Source organism: Rhagoletis zephyria, unplaced genomic scaffold, assembly GCF_001687245.7.
Source record: "Rhagoletis zephyria isolate East Lansing unplaced genomic scaffold, Rhagoletis_zephyria_1.1 Rzeph_scaffold_00054, whole genome shotgun sequence".
NCBI lineage: Eukaryota > Metazoa > Arthropoda > Insecta > Diptera > Tephritidae > Rhagoletis > Rhagoletis zephyria.
In genome coordinates this window covers 122,957-139,358 of record NW_016157138.1, presented here as the reverse complement: position 1 = coordinate 139,358, position 16,402 = coordinate 122,957, and the positions used below count along the sequence as shown (strand labels likewise).

The following is a 16,402-nucleotide window of genomic DNA, read 5'->3' as shown; positions in this document are numbered from 1 at the left end:
TTGGCCGATTGAAGAGAAATCAAATGGAGTTTATAGAGCCCGGTGGGATTTTCATAAAATTTTTTCACCCATCTCATTTAAGTGCTTCTTATGTAAGTATACGATATAAATGTATGCAAGTCGGTTATGTATTCGAATTCTAAAAACTCGAAGGCATCATTATTGCAATCCGCGAAAATACACTTACTTCAACTGAGTATCGCCCTAAGGCTCTGTTGATTGTCTATGAGCCTTTAATATTCATTTGCTCAGTAGTGGGAAGACGCTAATTGGCAATATTAATACGTTTACTCCCATGTCGAATAATTTATTTTGTTTCATCCAAGTGTTCATGTATTGCAAAAAGTACGCAGATAAGCTAAACGAGGCTATGAAAAACCTATTGGCATATTTTTTCTTTCGAATTTAGCTGACCTTCAAGTTCACATAATTAACAAATGGCAAATCTGGGGCATAGATTAAAAATAAAAAAGCTTGCGATAAGCTAGATTTCACCAAAAAATCATTTGCAAGAACATTTGCTTTATCCGCCTCATTCTCCCTGTCCCACCAAGCCACAAACGAAAGTGAATTCATTGTCAATGACCGATTGCCGGCAAAAACAATCAAAGAAAAGTCAACAGCATCCAAAGCGTCGTCAATCGTTTGATCGTAAATATTCAAAATACCGTAAAAAAAGAAAGCAGAGAGTAAATTAAATGCGCGCATCGAAGCTTACAGCCGAATAACATCGAAGATGATTAACTCGACAGCGTAAAATTCAATCAGTAAAGATTGAGACTAAGCAAATTTACTAGCTCGACAGTGTAGCGGGGGTGGAGTATGGAGGGTTGGGAAGATTGCTGGAAGAATCAGAACAGCAACAACAACAAGAATGAAGTTTAAGAACAACCGGATGATTACCGGCGCTTCCGATGTGTACTGTGGCTTTGTATAAAAAGTGCTGAACGCAGCTGGATTCAGCATCAGTCGAACACTTCTCGTTGTGCGCTCGCAGTCGCTTTGAAAGCTAAACAATTAAATAAGAATTTTAAACTTTTCTAAGTTCGTTAAAAACAAAAGTAACCGAAAATGAAGTTCTACGTGTGCGTTGTTGCTGTTTTCGCTATTGTTTTCGCCAGTATGTGCTTTGTGAGTGAAGCGGCGGTGGCACGCGCCCAATACAAAAACTCAGGTGAGTGAAGTGAAGTGGGCAGAAGGGATTTAATAAAAAGGTATATACATATGTATGTACGTACATATGTAGATACAGACATATATCTATTAGATAATATAAATTATTGTTTTTGTTTAATTTATGGTTTTCGCTTATAACTAAGTCTATAAACAATTTTATTTAAAAAAATATTTCGAAATTTTTAATTTGATTTTTAAATCATTATAACCATACTTTAATAAAAACGTGATTGCGATTTAATTACAAAATTTTTAGAACCGATTTTTGTTTGGAAAAAATATTTGAAAATTTGGAATTAATTTTGATTTTCCAAATATTTAAAAATATGAAATGAGTATTTTTTTGTTTAGTTATAATGATTTTTTTGCGACGAAACTTTCGTATGTGAAATCTGCCAAATTCAAATTTTTTAATTAAAACTTTTTTGTGTAAAAAAAAATATTATTAAATTATTAAGCCCTTTTTTGAGTTTGCAACTCTCGATTTTTTGATATTTTCTTAAGCCAAGTTTTGATATAAAAAACTGTTCGTTCTGAAAACACCCATAATTTTATAAAAATGTGGCAATGAATTTTATATTCTCCTTTATTTCGCCTTTCCAGCTTACCCTGGCAAATGCTATATCAGTGAGGACTTGATTTTGTCTTCTGGCCAAACCGCTAAGGCACCCACTAATCCCTGTGCCAGCATCAAGTGTCTGGGCGATGGAAATGTTGAGTTCACAACGTGAGTATCATTTTATGGAAGAGCAATAAATATATTCTACTTAAGTCAAAATACCATCATTAAATTCCGAAAATATTCCATTTCATGCCAACAGTTGTCCTGCTGTGGCGCCACCTAAAGGCTGCAAGCAACGCGACTTCGTCAACGCTAAGCGCGCCTATCCCGACTGCTGTGAGCGTGCCTACGACTGTACGCGTAGCTTTTAAGTGAAGTGAATACAAGAGAAGCGGAAGATAGAAAGGGAAAAGCAGGAGAGAAATCACTTAACAGAAATACCCAATGGAAACCACAAGCAGCTTCACTACGAACATCAACTAGCATTAAATCCATTATAGCCAATAAAAAATCACTATCATTCGACAGCGAGACACCGTCATCACCATCGCCATCGCCACCATCATCAACACCATCTCAACAGCAATACATCGGCGTCATTTTAATCATCAGCAATCACCTAGTGCCATCTCGTAGTCATTTGCTTCCTCATTGCCGTTGCCGAGGTGTGTGAGTCAGGTCACAAACACGCCTTGCCTTATACGGCACCAACACGCACATACCATATCATTGCGCATGCGCACGCACGCCCATACTCGCATACTCGCAAACCAATATTTAAACCATTTAAGCCCATTAAGCTCATCTTAAAGTACAATGTTTTTGGCCGGCTGCTAGCTGTAACTGAGATGTCTAGCTTGGCGCAGCCGGATAGCAAACCAGCATATCCCTGCCATTATTCGCTGGGAACTTCCGCGACGGCATTTAACAGCGTCACCGTCACCGGCAATCATTTTAGTAACATAAGTTGGTTTTGGTTTTTCGTTTTTTTTTTTATTTTTAACCATCTGCACTATTTATTACTTTAGCACTCATATTTAACTTTTTGTTTGTTTTTGTTTTTTTTTACTTATTATTTATTATGTCGTTCATTTAATACTTTTGTTCATAATTTATTAGTTTATATTTTATGCATTTTTAAATTGTTGAAATTTTATTTTCTTTCACTTCATTCACTTATGGAATTTTTGTCATTACACATTCTCCGCACCAATAAGGATTATAAAATAAAGTTAAGCTTTAAATATAAAAAACAAAGAATTTTTAATGGGGTGTGGTCGATGGCTTAATGTTCCAGACGGGCAAGTCAAGAAGCTGAAATATAATTGGTGGCAATTTATGTACGTCTGTAGTTATATACATATACATACACACATATCAACGTGCTAAAATACCCTATTTGTAAATTTTTTTTTCTAATTGATACTCGTACTTTGCTACATTGAATTTTACTCAGCATGTAAAGGCGCGCCACTTATTCTTTCATTCACTCGCAATTGGACGCTGACTAGTAACAACAAGTGCGAATGGCGTGCAGGAAAGAATGTGGGGTCTTAAGTGGCCCTTGTAAGTTCCTCCTTTCCAATTACGACCCTAACACCCTAAGCCTGAAAGCAACTGACAGGACGGCTATTTACACCACAGCCAGTCCTAGGCATCGGAATGACTCGGGTGTTGCCGACCAAGGACTTTTGTTTCGGCAATCTAACGCTGTTCTCGATTCCAATCTCAGAGAAAAAAACCTACATAATTTTGCTGTGGCCTAAGCTTACGAAATATTTGTCATCTCATGTTGCCACGATAAACGACAATCACAGCATTCGTGCGGACTCGCAATCTGCGCAATAAGCCTATGCCTTCCAGCACCCACAGCTTTTCAGAGAGCTCACCTGAGCTAAAGCTTTAGTGGCCGAATGGCTACCATCATCTGCAGTTGTCAACCACGACACCGTCAACCACCCCAAGCACGCAAAAACATCAAACGCGGCAAGCACAACAAGCATCCGGTAGGCAGCAACAAGGAACTGATCGAGGAAATAACCGTCTCAATGGGTCGGCATGCCTGCGATCCAGGAAACTACACAGTTAATAGTGGTAGCTCATCGTTCCATCATTCCTCGTACCGTGCAGTATCCTGTCATCGAAGCCAACGTCAACCGCAGGTACACCAGCCTAGAATGTCAGAGTATTGCTTTCCAGTCAGGCGATGTTAGCTCGAAATGCTTTTCTTCCGCGGAACACCGCACCTACATCCACTTCAACACACAGCTGATTGGGACGACTTCGTGTAAATTACCAAGAGCACCTTCGCGGCTCTTCCCGCACCAAGACAACTGAATTAGCTCCTCGCTTCATCCCTGCTCGACAGTAAGCAGAAACCCGGCGTAATTTCCCAGCGAACGAGCGTAACCACCTTCGCCAGATCGACTGCGGAGATCCCCGTATCAGGGATTTTATGATTAGATTCTACAACTGGCTAACCAGCATAAGTGGAAAAAGTGAACTTCAGACGGAATATGCCAATGCTGAAAAAATGGGTCCGGGAGAGTAGACTCCCTCACCAAAGTTCTTAAACGGTCGATGACCCGACTTGTGGAAATTGGAGAACACTATGTAGTTCCACTACTGAAGTCGGTAAACCTGCCAACACAGGGCTATAACCCGATAACACATCTTTCCCGGGTAGAGCAGACAATTGAAGCCATGCTACTCCTGTACTTCACGTGCACTGAACGCCATAAACATCCAGATAATTTGTGGCCTAAATCGTTACCGCCCCTATGAGAGAACAGTCCTAGTAACGTTGAATCTGTCTAAGGCTTTCTACACAGTCTGTCATTCCACGCAATCAAATGGTATAAACGTCTCCCCTCTTCCACAGGGTATCAACCGGAAGTCAGCGATAACGTCAGATATAAAACATCAAAGTGAAGGAAAATTAAACAGGGACTACCACAGGCTGGTACTGTCTTCCCGCTTCTGCTCAATTTCTACATTTCGAAACTTCCTCAAAAATCAGAGGGAGTCGCCATCTTCTCGTATGCTGACGATCGACCTATATTGGCGTCCGAGAATGGAATTGATAACCTGTGTAACTGCTTCTCTGAAAGGATCCTAACCCTCATCATTTCATCACCTGGACTAAAGAGGTTAGGTTACGCCTGAGTAAACGGAATTTTCGGAGCTTCCCGGATTGGTGAACTATGCCCTTCCGAGCCCTGCTCCCACTACAGCGTTTATGATCAAGGTAGTTTTCGAATATATAATTTGATCTTTGCGCGCGACTTTGCAAATATATGTAATTTTTGATTTTCTTAATTTTTTTGATTTTCAGCTTCTTTTTACATAATTTAGCGAAAAGAATTTTTCAAACAATGAAAAAATCCCACCAGATATTGGGAAAAAGCGAGTATTGACACCTAAGTCATTTTATTGTATAACCTTTGTTTTCTGAGAGTGGAAAGCAGGAAACCAAAACTACCCAAAATTCCATCATATTTAATGACTGGGCCCACATTTTTTGTGAGTTTTGAACGTTATAGTAATCCAATCTTCCCCATATTTTATATTTAGGTTTTTCTAATAGAATAAAGACTACAAACTAAATTTCATTGAAATCGGATGAGATTTAATGTTTTCGCCCACAAGAGTAGAGGGCGTGGCAATTATTCCATCTTTACAAAATTTCATAATTCTCTATTTCTAAGTAAAACTAGAGCACATGTCAAGTTTCAGTGAAATCGGTGCAGGTCAAGAATGATAGAATACAAGATTGCGCGAACAGACAGGATTTTTGAGAATAACTTTTATGTGACGTCACACTGGTGCAATTTCGAGAGAGAAATGCCAAAACGTGAGCAAGAATGGAAGAAGAAGAAAAAATGTTGCAAGGAAAACGTAAACAAGTTGCACAAGTGTGACGTCATGCAAACAACGATTTTGTCAAATTCGTTAAGAGAGGATTAGCGGTCCGAGATCGGTGCAACCTTTGTATTCTCTCAATCGTGGGTGCAGGTGTACTATTATTTCCATCTGCCTCCATATAGTCGAAACACTGTGCGTCGGCGGCATACCAATTCTAACTGTGAATAACCCAAAAGGCCCCGGGGTAACCATCGACAGCCTACTCTCTTTACCGGCGTACACAACCGCAATTGCGTATAAACTGCAGAGCCGCAACAAAGTCCTCAAATCGCTCGCCGCGCATTGGTCGGAGAAACCACGTTTTATGCGAAAATTCAAAAGGACTTTTGCGATTTTAATAAAAGTTTAGGATCTTAGTTCCACAGTTGGCAGCTGTCAAATCAATTTTCAAATTTCTTTAAAAAAGTAAAATACTTTTGAAAATTCCACTGATTAGGCTTTTGGGCGCGCTAGTCACGAATTGTATGTCAAATTAAAATTTTGACATTGACAGCAGCCAAACGAACTGTACATTTTTTTAAAAATTAAAAAATCTTTTTCAAATGCCACTGATCAAGGCACATTAAACAGGTAGTATCAGTAGAGCAAAAACAACATTTGCGTGTATTTTGTTGTTGCTTCTGGTATCGAAAGTGTCAAAAACTGTTCTGAATTTTTTCTTCTAAATCAAAGCGTGCCATGTGAAATACAAAAAATTATAAAAAATAAAAAATTGAAATTGGAAAAAATAAAAATTGATGCAACTTTCTTTCCTAGTAAATTTGTTTGCTTCTCGAAGCATTGATCCATCCTTTGCAAGGCCCAGTAATCAGCGGTCGTGCTGCCGAGTTGGGCGAACGTTCCAAAAGCTGCTATTCAATCGCTTGTTTTGTATGGAAAAAGGTTTCACATGCAAATGGATTTTAACAATTCAGAATTTTTGTGAGAAAAAATTAAAAATATTTGACATTTTCGAGACCAAATAATTTGAAAATAAATCAAATCAGCTGCTGTACTGATACTACCTGTTCAATGTACCTTGCCACTGATTATTGTTTAAGACACGCTAGCCACAAATTTTATGCCGAATTAAAAGTTTGACAGGTGACAGTTGTCAATTGGACTGTCAGTTTATCTTAAAGTTTAAGAAAGCCTTTTTAAAATGTCACTTCTTAAGCTTTGCCATGCTAACCACGGATATAATTTTAAACTCAAATTTTGACAGCTTCCAATTTCTCTACTACATTTTTCCAAAAATGAAACCTTCGAGGCTTTAAGATTCACTGGTCTTTATGGTAATATATAAGTCCAGATCCTTTTCAAGCTTTTTTAGTTGATAATTGTCATTTTCTTTAAAAGTAAAAAAAATCCTAAATATTGCCCTTTTTAGTTGCTTTCTTGCAGTTGGGTGACACGATTTTTTTGCTTATCAAATTAAATGATTAATTTCAACGACGGGAACATATTTAAAAATAATTTAGTATATATAATTATACAGGGTGGTTCACAGGCGTTTGAACATACAGTCAGTCAATAAAGTTTAGGTACAGCGAATTTTTTACAATACGGGCATCTATTTTTTAAATATTTTATTTTTCGCAATTTTTTTTTTTTAAATATGGTTAATTCTACAACGAAAACCCCAAAAAGCAAAGTTCCAAACCTTGTGCAAAATTAAAGAAAATTCTGCAAAATTTCATTCAAATATTGCACTTTTTATTTACGCTCTCTAGAAAAAATTGGAGTATGCGGTTTTTTAGCCCATTCAATTTTAGTATAATAAAGTGCAAGTATGAGGAAGCTAGGACTTACCATTCATTTTTGGGAAATTTTTTTGTTGAAGGTGTCGCACATTTTTTCCATATAAAAAAATTATCAAACATTATTTTATATGGAGAAAATGAGAGACACCTTCAATAAAAAAAAATCCTAAAAATCAATGGTAAGTCCTAGCCACCACAAACTTGCACTTTGCTATACTAAAATTGAATGGGCTAAAAAACTGCATACTCAACTTCTTTCTAAAGAGCGTAAATAAAAAGAACGTAGAACTGACCATATTTTTATAAAAAATTATCGAAAAATAAAATATTTAAAAAATAGTTGCCCGTATTGTAAAAAATTCGCTGTACCTAAACTTTATTGACTGACTGTACGTAAATGGGAAAAATTGTTGAAGCTGTCTGCTATAGCTCAACTGAAAAAAAATATTATATACAAATATACATACATACATATTAATTTTCTTTAATGTTATATGAAATTCGCTATTTCCATTGATCAAACCTCAATAACTTTATTTAAAAATGAGAAAACTGCCATAATGAGGACACAATGGATTTTCCATTTTGAATTTTCAAAACCTCGTTTAAAGTTTGTAATGAACGAACTTAAGAACCTCTAAATACCTGTCCAGACTCAACTCGAATATGTGAAGAGATGGTTGGCGTTGTGCGGGTAGCTCAATCCTACTCTACTTACACCCCTCTCCCATTGGTCCGCCCCCGAGCCTACCGTGAGTTGAGCTTGGCGACAACGATATAAGCAGGGCTTAGTAATGCCTCTACAACAAAACAATAAAAACAACCTCTAAATACCAAAATTAATGAAAATTTAGCAATTTGTTTTTGATTCTTGGACTCATATTGAATTCGCTGTTTCCAATTTTCGATATTTGACTTCAAATTTGTTTTGTTATAAATTATATCAATCTTTTAATGCAGTTTATTAGGAAATAATAAATTAGTGAAATAAAAATGGCTACCACTCTTTTTGGTGCCAGTATGGGCGCCGCTTTTTTTTAGTAGTACATTAAAGAACCCATTGTATTCCATTTCGGTAAAGGAGTGAAGGTTTTGCGCGGTCCTACTCATTAGTTCTAGCTTGTAAAAAAAAAAATATTGAAAATAAATAACCCCGTTATTAAGTTATAGAAAGTTTAACCACGAATTTTTATTACTTGCGTAATATTCCATACGAAAATATTTTCCATGTGTAAGAAGTAATACCAAACTGGCAACTACTGTTATAATTAAAAGTTTCCATACAAAATTTTTAAGAAACCTCTCGACACATAACGGTTAGAACATATAACATATAATCAGTCTTCAGTTGGACTTTTCTGAATATTTCGCCTAATTTATCACAATTTTCAAATAAACCTTTTTCCCGTAAAACATGGGCTCTCCGACCACTGTGTGCATGCAGCATTCTGGCAATATTCTTTAAAGTACTTTGTTTATCTGTTCTGCTATTAGGTATATATAAGTAAATCAAGTAGTAGTAGAAGTATGAGCTCCCTATCGAAATAACACTATTTTCCTATAAGATGATTTAAAATAAAAAATTTACCTTATTAACTCTTTTACACCATTGAGGTTTGCAAAACTATGCGGCTGCTTATTGAAAACTGCAACTGTTGAACTTTTTTCCGTAGATTTACACGATTATTTAGATTTAATGGAATTCTTGAAACATATTTGAAATCTCTATAAATGCAAATATTAATCAGTATCAAAAAAAGACAGTAGTTCGTTATGAATTATAATTTACGCTGACATATTTATAAACAGGCGTACATTTTTCATATCAGCAATACTCCCGCATTCATCTATAAAGCTTTGACCAGCGCATAAAATATGTTTCTGATATTTATGTAATACTCTTCAGTCTAATAGATGTTTTGTATTTATTTAAATAATTCTGTAGGAAATTGGGTCGGGAATTCCACTTTGAAGGTGCTACGTTGAGCTGCCTCTTCTTCAGCGGCAATCGCGGCGTTAATAAAATCTCTGTAGAGGTAAAAGTTGAAAATATATATGTTTTTAAATTAGTGTAAACCTAAAACTCACTCTTCTTCGGCTAGCGTAATATTAACACGCCCTGTGGAGATTTGTGTGGGACGTATGGAACCAAAGAAATCTGTTATCGGCACTTTATTTGGATCACGCCTATAGAGATCTTTACGTACACCAACGGTGGAAATGCAGACGCGTTTGGGACAAACTTGTAGCTAAATGGTAAAAGAAGTGTATTATAAAAATTATGTTTTTTCAAATTTTTATCACTTAAGGACTTACAAATTCGCCCATTGTCTTTTTGCTGTTAGGTTGAACTCTTTCTAAAAACTCTAGCGCATAGTAGGTATAACGATCAATCATATATACGCCAATCGACTGGTCAACATGGTGCTGGAAGGTAATGAGATATTGAAAACGCATTGCTTGCAGGAAAAATGTTGAAAAATAGAACATCTCTTTGCTAAATTGCAGTCGATATGGTGAAATTTTATTTTTTTGTGTTTCGCAACTCACCGACAACGAATCTTCGCCCACCAAACTGCTTGCCACTGCCAGCACATTAGGTGAGGTAAACTTTTCATACAAAGAAGCCGCCTGGCAGGTATCTACCATGAAAAATAGCTCATTGTAACTGAAATAAGGAAGAGCAGAAGTATTTATTAATGCGAAAAGATTGCGGCACTCTAAAATGACCATCTCTCTACCCACCGCTTCTTCTCCCACATCTGCTCGACAGCATCAGCCAACTCTTGACTTGTAATCTCTTCGGAATCTTGAAATTTAAGGAAACCATCGCCCCCATGACCAGTCAGATAAATGAGCACATTACTGCCAGCATCGGTTAGCAATTTTTTCGAACGAGCTGTACCATTTTGTGTGCGACCTGTCAGCAGCCGCACGAAATTTTCCACGGTCACTTCATAGCCGCGATAATCTACTTCCACATCATCACCATAAACATTAATATGCTGCTTGGCATTATTATAAACCTGTCCGGGGCGAGGATTTCGCGGATTACAAGCCATATCATCAGCCAGCATGAGTATAATCTGTGAATCAGGTATGCCTAGCCGCTTCACTGAACGATAGATGCTCAACACATTGGCCACATGGCGATAGTTGAACCAAAACCGCGAGGCATCCACAAGCACAGCCCAGTTGTTGGTGTGCGTTGAACGTTGCACAGATTCTACATACTTCTCGGGTAGCTGGTTGTTGGTCTGCCGGTCGTAGAACGTTCGCAGGTTTATTAGTATGGAATTGTGATGCAGTGCATCGCGTTATACACTTACCTCCTGGCTAGCGATTTGTGTTAATAAACAACAAATAGAGCAAGCAAGTAGAAGTGCCTGTTTCAATTTAATCATTTTAAACACAACTATGCTGAAGAAATAAACAAACTTTAATTTTTTTGACAGCACAACCACAGCTGATTTTCGAACAGCTGTTTGTTTTTCGCCCGTCAACCGCAAGCAAATTGGAACTGAAACAAAAGCAACCCTGCACATTAACACAGAGTGAGATCGAGCACTGAGTGCAGAAAACGCAGGGTGTACTGATGACTAGTTTTAGTGTCATTCCGTTATTTCGAAAAATTTTATGATGCATTTCCGAACGTTGTTTTTTGCAGTTTGCTTTTAATAAGGATTTAAATTTTTAATTTTTCAAATTATTTCGAATTTCGAGTACGCAGTTTTATTTAATTTAAATTTCAGTATCATATAACAAAGCATCTGATCAACTTTTATTACAGCACATCAGATCACATCGCATCTCATCAAATTGCATCATATCAGCGAATTTGTAAGAAAGTCCCAAGAATATATGAAAAAAAATTTGTTTGCAAATTGTGATATGCCTAAATAACATATATTTAAAGATTTATGGCCGTAGGCTAACGATAACCCGTGCTGACTTTTAGTTCAAATTTTAGTTAATAACTTCTATTAAGGCTACCAAATCGTCCATGAAAACTTTGGAAATGCGAAAAATTCGATACGGTTCCTATATTTGAACGCATTTCTAGTAAATCTGCATCTTTAAATTTTGAGTAGGACAGTAAGTAAAGTGAAGTGGTATTGTAAGGGTGCAAAACGATATACTTTTAGAATAATTTCTGTATGTCCTGAAAATTTGTAGAGCATTTTTTAATTGGTCTGACAAGGCGCATGATAAACATTAAATGATTAAACTCAACTTTTATAACAAATTCTTTTCCTTCTTTTAACAAAAAATTCCTTTCATAATATTAAATAAACAAACTTAAGTGTTTTAGTGTTTGACATGTCCTCTCGGGTTAATTAAGGAACAAATACGGTAGTATTAATATAAAAATTTTAAAAATGTCCTTTGAAAACTTTATCCTTTAATATCCTTATATATAGAATTTATAGGATTTAAATTAAACTGATATTCTTTAAAATGCATTCAAAATTAAAAATCTTGATTGATAATATATTTAAGATATTTTTGACATATTCCAAAAGGAATATTGAAAAAAAATTATAATTATTCTTGTTTCGAATTCTTTCAACTGATTCCCATATATCCATATTTCGTGTAAGCTTTTGGAAATACTATATTATAATTTACGGTCCTTTATAAAAAACAACCTGACTGCCTGGTAAAAAAAACCAAAAACACAAATTTACTAAATATTATGTCCTAATACTGTAGGGATTATAGTAACACCATCTTATAAAGAAGTAAAATTAGTAAATTTACAAAACACGCGTACTGCACAATCACTTATTCACTTTACCCTCATCACTCATAATCACATCGAAATAAATCGTGCTTGCTGAGAATTCTAAAATGTATGAACTCTCATCACATCACATCACAACACATCTTATGAAAACATCGCGTAGTCACAATCAAATCCTTCATGTCAAATCAAAGTTATACTGCTCATTTGCTACTAGACTGTCGTAATCCAAAAAAATTAGAATATCTATCGAGAAAAACGGCGTTAAAGTTTAAAGTGGTCTTATAAATCATACGTATTTCAATTTATAATATCAAATGACATGTACGGATATCGCATCACATCACATTACTTCAAAATTCAATCACATCATATCACAAAACATCACATCAACTCTTATTACAGCACATCAGATCACATTACACCTCATCAAAATGCATCATATCAGCGAATTTGTCAGAAAGTTCTTACATAAGTTTTCTGATCATATTATCAAAAGTAATAATTGATTATTTATGTCACACCAAAAACAATAGGTATATTTATCATAGGAGTGTTCGCTATGCAACTGCCAGTAAGAATTAGCCAGTAACAAAATTCAGAGAATAAGGCACCTTACTCTCCCAAAGAGAGAAACTTACTAAGTATTGCGCGAACAGGAATTAGCAAACATTTGCAAGCTTCATTGCCAGCTGGCTTCCACGGTTGCATTTCGAGCATAATAATTTTTTAAAATTATTTCAGCTAGAAACCAAAACAGGACCTATGTATACGTATATTTCTTCTTATTCTGACCTTTCTTCAACATACGCTTCAATTTCTTTGTGGAAGTCACTGTCGGATTTCCTATACCGACAGTGGTGTCGAGTGCTTTCCGATTACGAATACAGCTTTTTCAGCCGAGTACCTTCAATATGTTTGGAATTAATTAAATTAATTGATTAAACGAGTATTTACCTACTTCTTTTATTAGTAAATCGCAACAAGATTGTTCATTTTTAAATTTAACGAACATGTTGATTCAAATTAATGTTGATAAAAATGCAACCGTGGGCCACAATCCTGCTTGCAAATTCTTAGGTCGGTGTTATGCAGACAAACTTTTGTTTGCCAAATTAAATGGCGGCTGCTTAGTTTGCTGGGAGGTGGTTATGTCGAGTTTGGCACAGGGTTGCACGTTCATTATAGTTTTCATGGCTATTGCCAACACGAAATGAGAATTTCAGATGTACATAACGCGCACAATTTAAAAATTTTGTATATGACAACACCGAATTTGGTGCAGTTTGACCAAACAAAATTAGTTTGCTGTGAGAGTCGCCAAACTCGCTCTCTCCGAGTTTGCTACAACAACAATTGCACGCAGTTTGCCAAACAAGATTTCTGCATAACACCAACCTTACTGGCAAAGATTTTCCCAGCACGAATTTGCAACTTCCCCTCCAAATGAAATGTCAAAATTGTGTTCTCTCCTTGTAAGTTTTACTGGGTTTTTGGCTAAAAGAACACGATTTGGTAACAATTGGTACCAACTTGTACAAATTTTGTGCATAGCGAACACTCCTCATATCACACGTAGCGCATGATATTTAATGACCACATGAAATTCAATGATCTCATCACATGTGGCAAACATCACATAACTTCATTTTGTATCATATGAACTCAAATCACGTCATTTATAATCGCATATTTAGCATATCTTACAAATCATTTCTAACTCATTGCGAGACATCACATCTAAAGTAAAAATTGAAAGCATATCATATAAAACTGCACCTATTAATTACTCACCACAGTGCTTTTCGCGTTCGCTTGGTAGGTAAATAGGTAAATAAAAATAATAAACATGAGCAACTTTTTTAACACATACATTTGTACCTCAGATATATTTACTTAAACTTAAGTTATTATGTTAGTTTAGTCAGTTTTAGTTTTAAACATTCATAGAAGGAAAAAAAATTTAAATTGTTTCCACTTTACTGCTTTTCCGCTCCTGCTGCACCATGAGTTGCAGAATGCTTCAGATTAGGGGAAAACATTTCCCAAATGTGTTGCTGATACCTCTGCGTCTCATTATTCAAACCACCAACACAGTTCAAATAGCGCGCACAACATTCCGGAAAGGCTGCTTGCTCATCAACATAATCGCCCCATTCGCAGCCATCTGGAGCACCAGTAGAGCCACAACTAAAAGTCAATTTTTAAAGAGAGATTATTATCAGATTCTATATACATATGTAAATACAAAAATATTTCATCAAACAAAAAACTGCATTAGCATACACTTCTTTAAATATTTCACGCCCCCTAAAAAATCTCCTCAACACTCACCCAGTGATCGTTACATCGCCTGCTTCATTGTGGCAGTCTATTTCCGCACAGCTATCTGGTGACTTCACCTTCTCACCGGGCGCAATGATCAGCGTTTCGGTGATGGTACATTTACCTGGATTCGCTGTGCATCAACAAAATATTCAATTAAACGTTAATTATCAAAGAAAACAGCATCTACGCTCACCGTCATTGTGATAGTTGCCTACTGCCTGCCATGACGCCACCTGCCCAACGCCAAGGCAGAGTAACGTTGCCAACAGCGGCAACACTAGCAAGCGCCAACACATTTAGGTGTGTATAGTGCGCCTCCACTGAGGCACAGAAAGTGACTAAACTTGGCCAAAAAACGAGTATGCCTTAAAAAGCCAAAAGCGGTTGCTCTCAGACGAATTTATTGAATTGATTTGCGGCAATAAATGAGCGTTAGTGGTTTTGTAGAGTTGCCAAGGCAATGAAAATAAGACCTCGGAAATGCCTCTTTTATAAATATATTAAATGGTTTTTACAAATTGGATTATATAGTCTATATTATTTATTTACGTGAGAATAAAAGCTCGCTCAAATCGTCCCTGCACTGCATAAACACAATTAAGTTTGTGGGACAGATATTTAATAATACTAAATAATACTTCTTAAAAATGCGCCCAAACTACTTCATCGCAAAAAAAACATAATAGCCATCAACAATAAGCTTTAAGCCCAAGTCCACTCCCACATTTTTCACGAACCGCACAAAGGAAATAAGCTTCGACCTCAACGCGGATGTCGATTGAATCAAAATGGCGACTGGGATCCATCCAAAGATAGTGGCTGTCAAGTGCGATGGGATTCCTTGCTTATCCGCGTACACTCCAGCGGTATTCAAAGGATCGAAAAAGGTTCTCGAATCCCTCACCGCCACACCGCGTAAGAGGAAAGCTCAGTCACCCAGAAGAATAAATAGGTCCACACCTTTACGATCCGCTAAGTGACGAGACGGCACTGTGATACTGTCATCCTTGGCCGGCCGCGATCCATTAACATGACCTAGCTTTAACCTCCACGCGTGACAGATCCACCTTAGCAAAAGTTAGATCCAGCTGGTGCAGGCGATTCAATTCTTAAGGAGCCAGGCTAGACGCTGATATAGCCGACACTTGTTCAGCATACGAGAATCGTCCGCAGTGCTTTCTGAGCTTACGGTTGGAGGAGTCAAGTATGTAAATAAGACACTCAACTATTTCGGTAGAAAAATGCTATAACAACAACAAACGCTACAAAAATTCTCCTCCCGCTGGTAAGATCCATTACTCTGACAGAAGACTTGATTATAGATCTTGGGTAAAATAATAATAATAATAGATTGGCGTTAACACATAGGTTAATGTTTGGCCGAGCTCTCCTCTAATACAGTTTTACCCCGACTCCGAATGGCGATTGTATTTTTATGAGAAGCTACTTCTAATGGCAGAGATACATAGAGCATGCTGGCCAAAATCCCTCATGACTTTCAATGAATTAATTGTTCTGTACCTTTATGAGAGAAAAGGAGCTAATGATCAATGAGAACAGGTATATGAACCAAAGCGTTTGTTTTGTCAATGTTGTTTTGGCTCAAACCGTGCCAATTTATCCCTATTTTATTTCAAATGCCACTTAATTTTTCAATTCGGCACAGAGTGCCAAAATGGCATTTTTGAAAAATAAGAACTTTTTAAATAAATTTTTGGGGAAACCTTTTCGTGTACTTCTTTTTTCAACTCAAGTGTTCTAATTTCTAAAGGGTATTCAACTGGCTTATCTTTTTTTATCATTGCACTTTTATTTTGAACCAAATTTTGTTCCTATTTTATTCCTAAGTAGGAAGGATTAAAAAGAATTACACCTTTTCTGACACTTTTATTTTTCTATTTGGCACATTTTGGCACTTTTTTATCC

At 36.5% G+C, this 16,402-nt stretch overlaps 3 protein-coding genes across 3 annotated transcripts; 1 reads left to right on the top strand and 2 right to left on the bottom strand.

Annotated features, from left to right (window-relative positions):
- The first annotated feature begins 956 nt into the window (after window positions 1–956).
- On the top strand, window positions 957–2,989 carry LOC108368850 (uncharacterized). Its single transcript, XM_017623793.1, has 3 exons — window positions 957–1,174; window positions 1,780–1,903; window positions 1,998–2,989. Exons 1-3 carry the CDS (start codon window positions 1,072–1,074, stop codon window positions 2,107–2,109), a joined length of 339 nt encoding a protein of 112 aa, XP_017479282.1. The 5' UTR covers window positions 957–1,071; the 3' UTR covers window positions 2,110–2,989.
- A 6,070-nt stretch (window positions 2,990–9,059) lies between these two features.
- On the bottom strand, window positions 9,060–10,898 carry PIG-K (Phosphatidylinositol glycan anchor biosynthesis class K). Its single transcript, XM_017623771.1, has 6 exons — window positions 10,734–10,898; window positions 10,150–10,661; window positions 9,955–10,072; window positions 9,721–9,831; window positions 9,493–9,653; window positions 9,060–9,432 (listed from the first exon to the last, which is right to left on the bottom strand). Exons 1-6 carry the CDS (start codon window positions 10,806–10,808, stop codon window positions 9,330–9,332), a joined length of 1,080 nt encoding a protein of 359 aa, XP_017479260.1. The 5' UTR covers window positions 10,809–10,898; the 3' UTR covers window positions 9,060–9,329.
- A 3,116-nt stretch (window positions 10,899–14,014) lies between these two features.
- LOC108368877 (uncharacterized) lies at window positions 14,015–14,856 on the bottom strand. Its single transcript, XM_017623828.1, has 3 exons — window positions 14,670–14,856; window positions 14,483–14,606; window positions 14,015–14,338 (listed from the first exon to the last, which is right to left on the bottom strand). Exons 1-3 carry the CDS (start codon window positions 14,770–14,772, stop codon window positions 14,128–14,130), a joined length of 438 nt encoding a protein of 145 aa, XP_017479317.1. The 5' UTR covers window positions 14,773–14,856; the 3' UTR covers window positions 14,015–14,127.
- Window positions 14,857–16,402: the final 1,546 nt, after the last annotated feature.

Excerpts from the sequence above, each read along its gene's own strand:
- LOC108368850 (XM_017623793.1), top strand. The coding sequence starts at position 1,072 with ATGAAGTTCTACGTGTGCGTTGTTGCTGTTTTCGCTATTGTTTTCGCC. Across the intron at positions 1,175-1,779 it reads CGCCCAATACAAAAACTCAG|CTTACCCTGGCAAATGCTAT; the intron begins GTGAGTGAAGTG and ends TCGCCTTTCCAG. Across the intron at positions 1,904-1,997 it reads GGAAATGTTGAGTTCACAAC|TTGTCCTGCTGTGGCGCCAC; the intron begins GTGAGTATCATT and ends TCATGCCAACAG.
- PIG-K (XM_017623771.1), bottom strand. The coding sequence starts at position 10,808 with ATGATTAAATTGAAACAGGCACTTCTACTTGCTTGCTCTATTTGTTGT. Across the intron at positions 10,073-10,149 it reads CAGATGTGGGAGAAGAAGCG|TTACAATGAGCTATTTTTCA; the intron begins GTGGGTAGAGAG and ends TCCTTATTTCAG. Across the intron at positions 9,654-9,720 it reads AAAAGACAATGGGCGAATTT|CTACAAGTTTGTCCCAAACG; the intron begins GTAAGTCCTTAA and ends TTTACCATTTAG.
- LOC108368877 (XM_017623828.1), bottom strand. The coding sequence starts at position 14,772 with ATGTGTTGGCGCTTGCTAGTGTTGCCGCTGTTGGCAACGTTACTCTGC. Across the intron at positions 14,607-14,669 it reads AGGCAACTATCACAATGACG|CGAATCCAGGTAAATGTACC; the intron begins GTGAGCGTAGAT and ends GTTGATGCACAG. Across the intron at positions 14,339-14,482 it reads GGCGATGTAACGATCACTGG|TTGTGGCTCTACTGGTGCTC; the intron begins GTGAGTGTTGAG and ends ATTGACTTTTAG.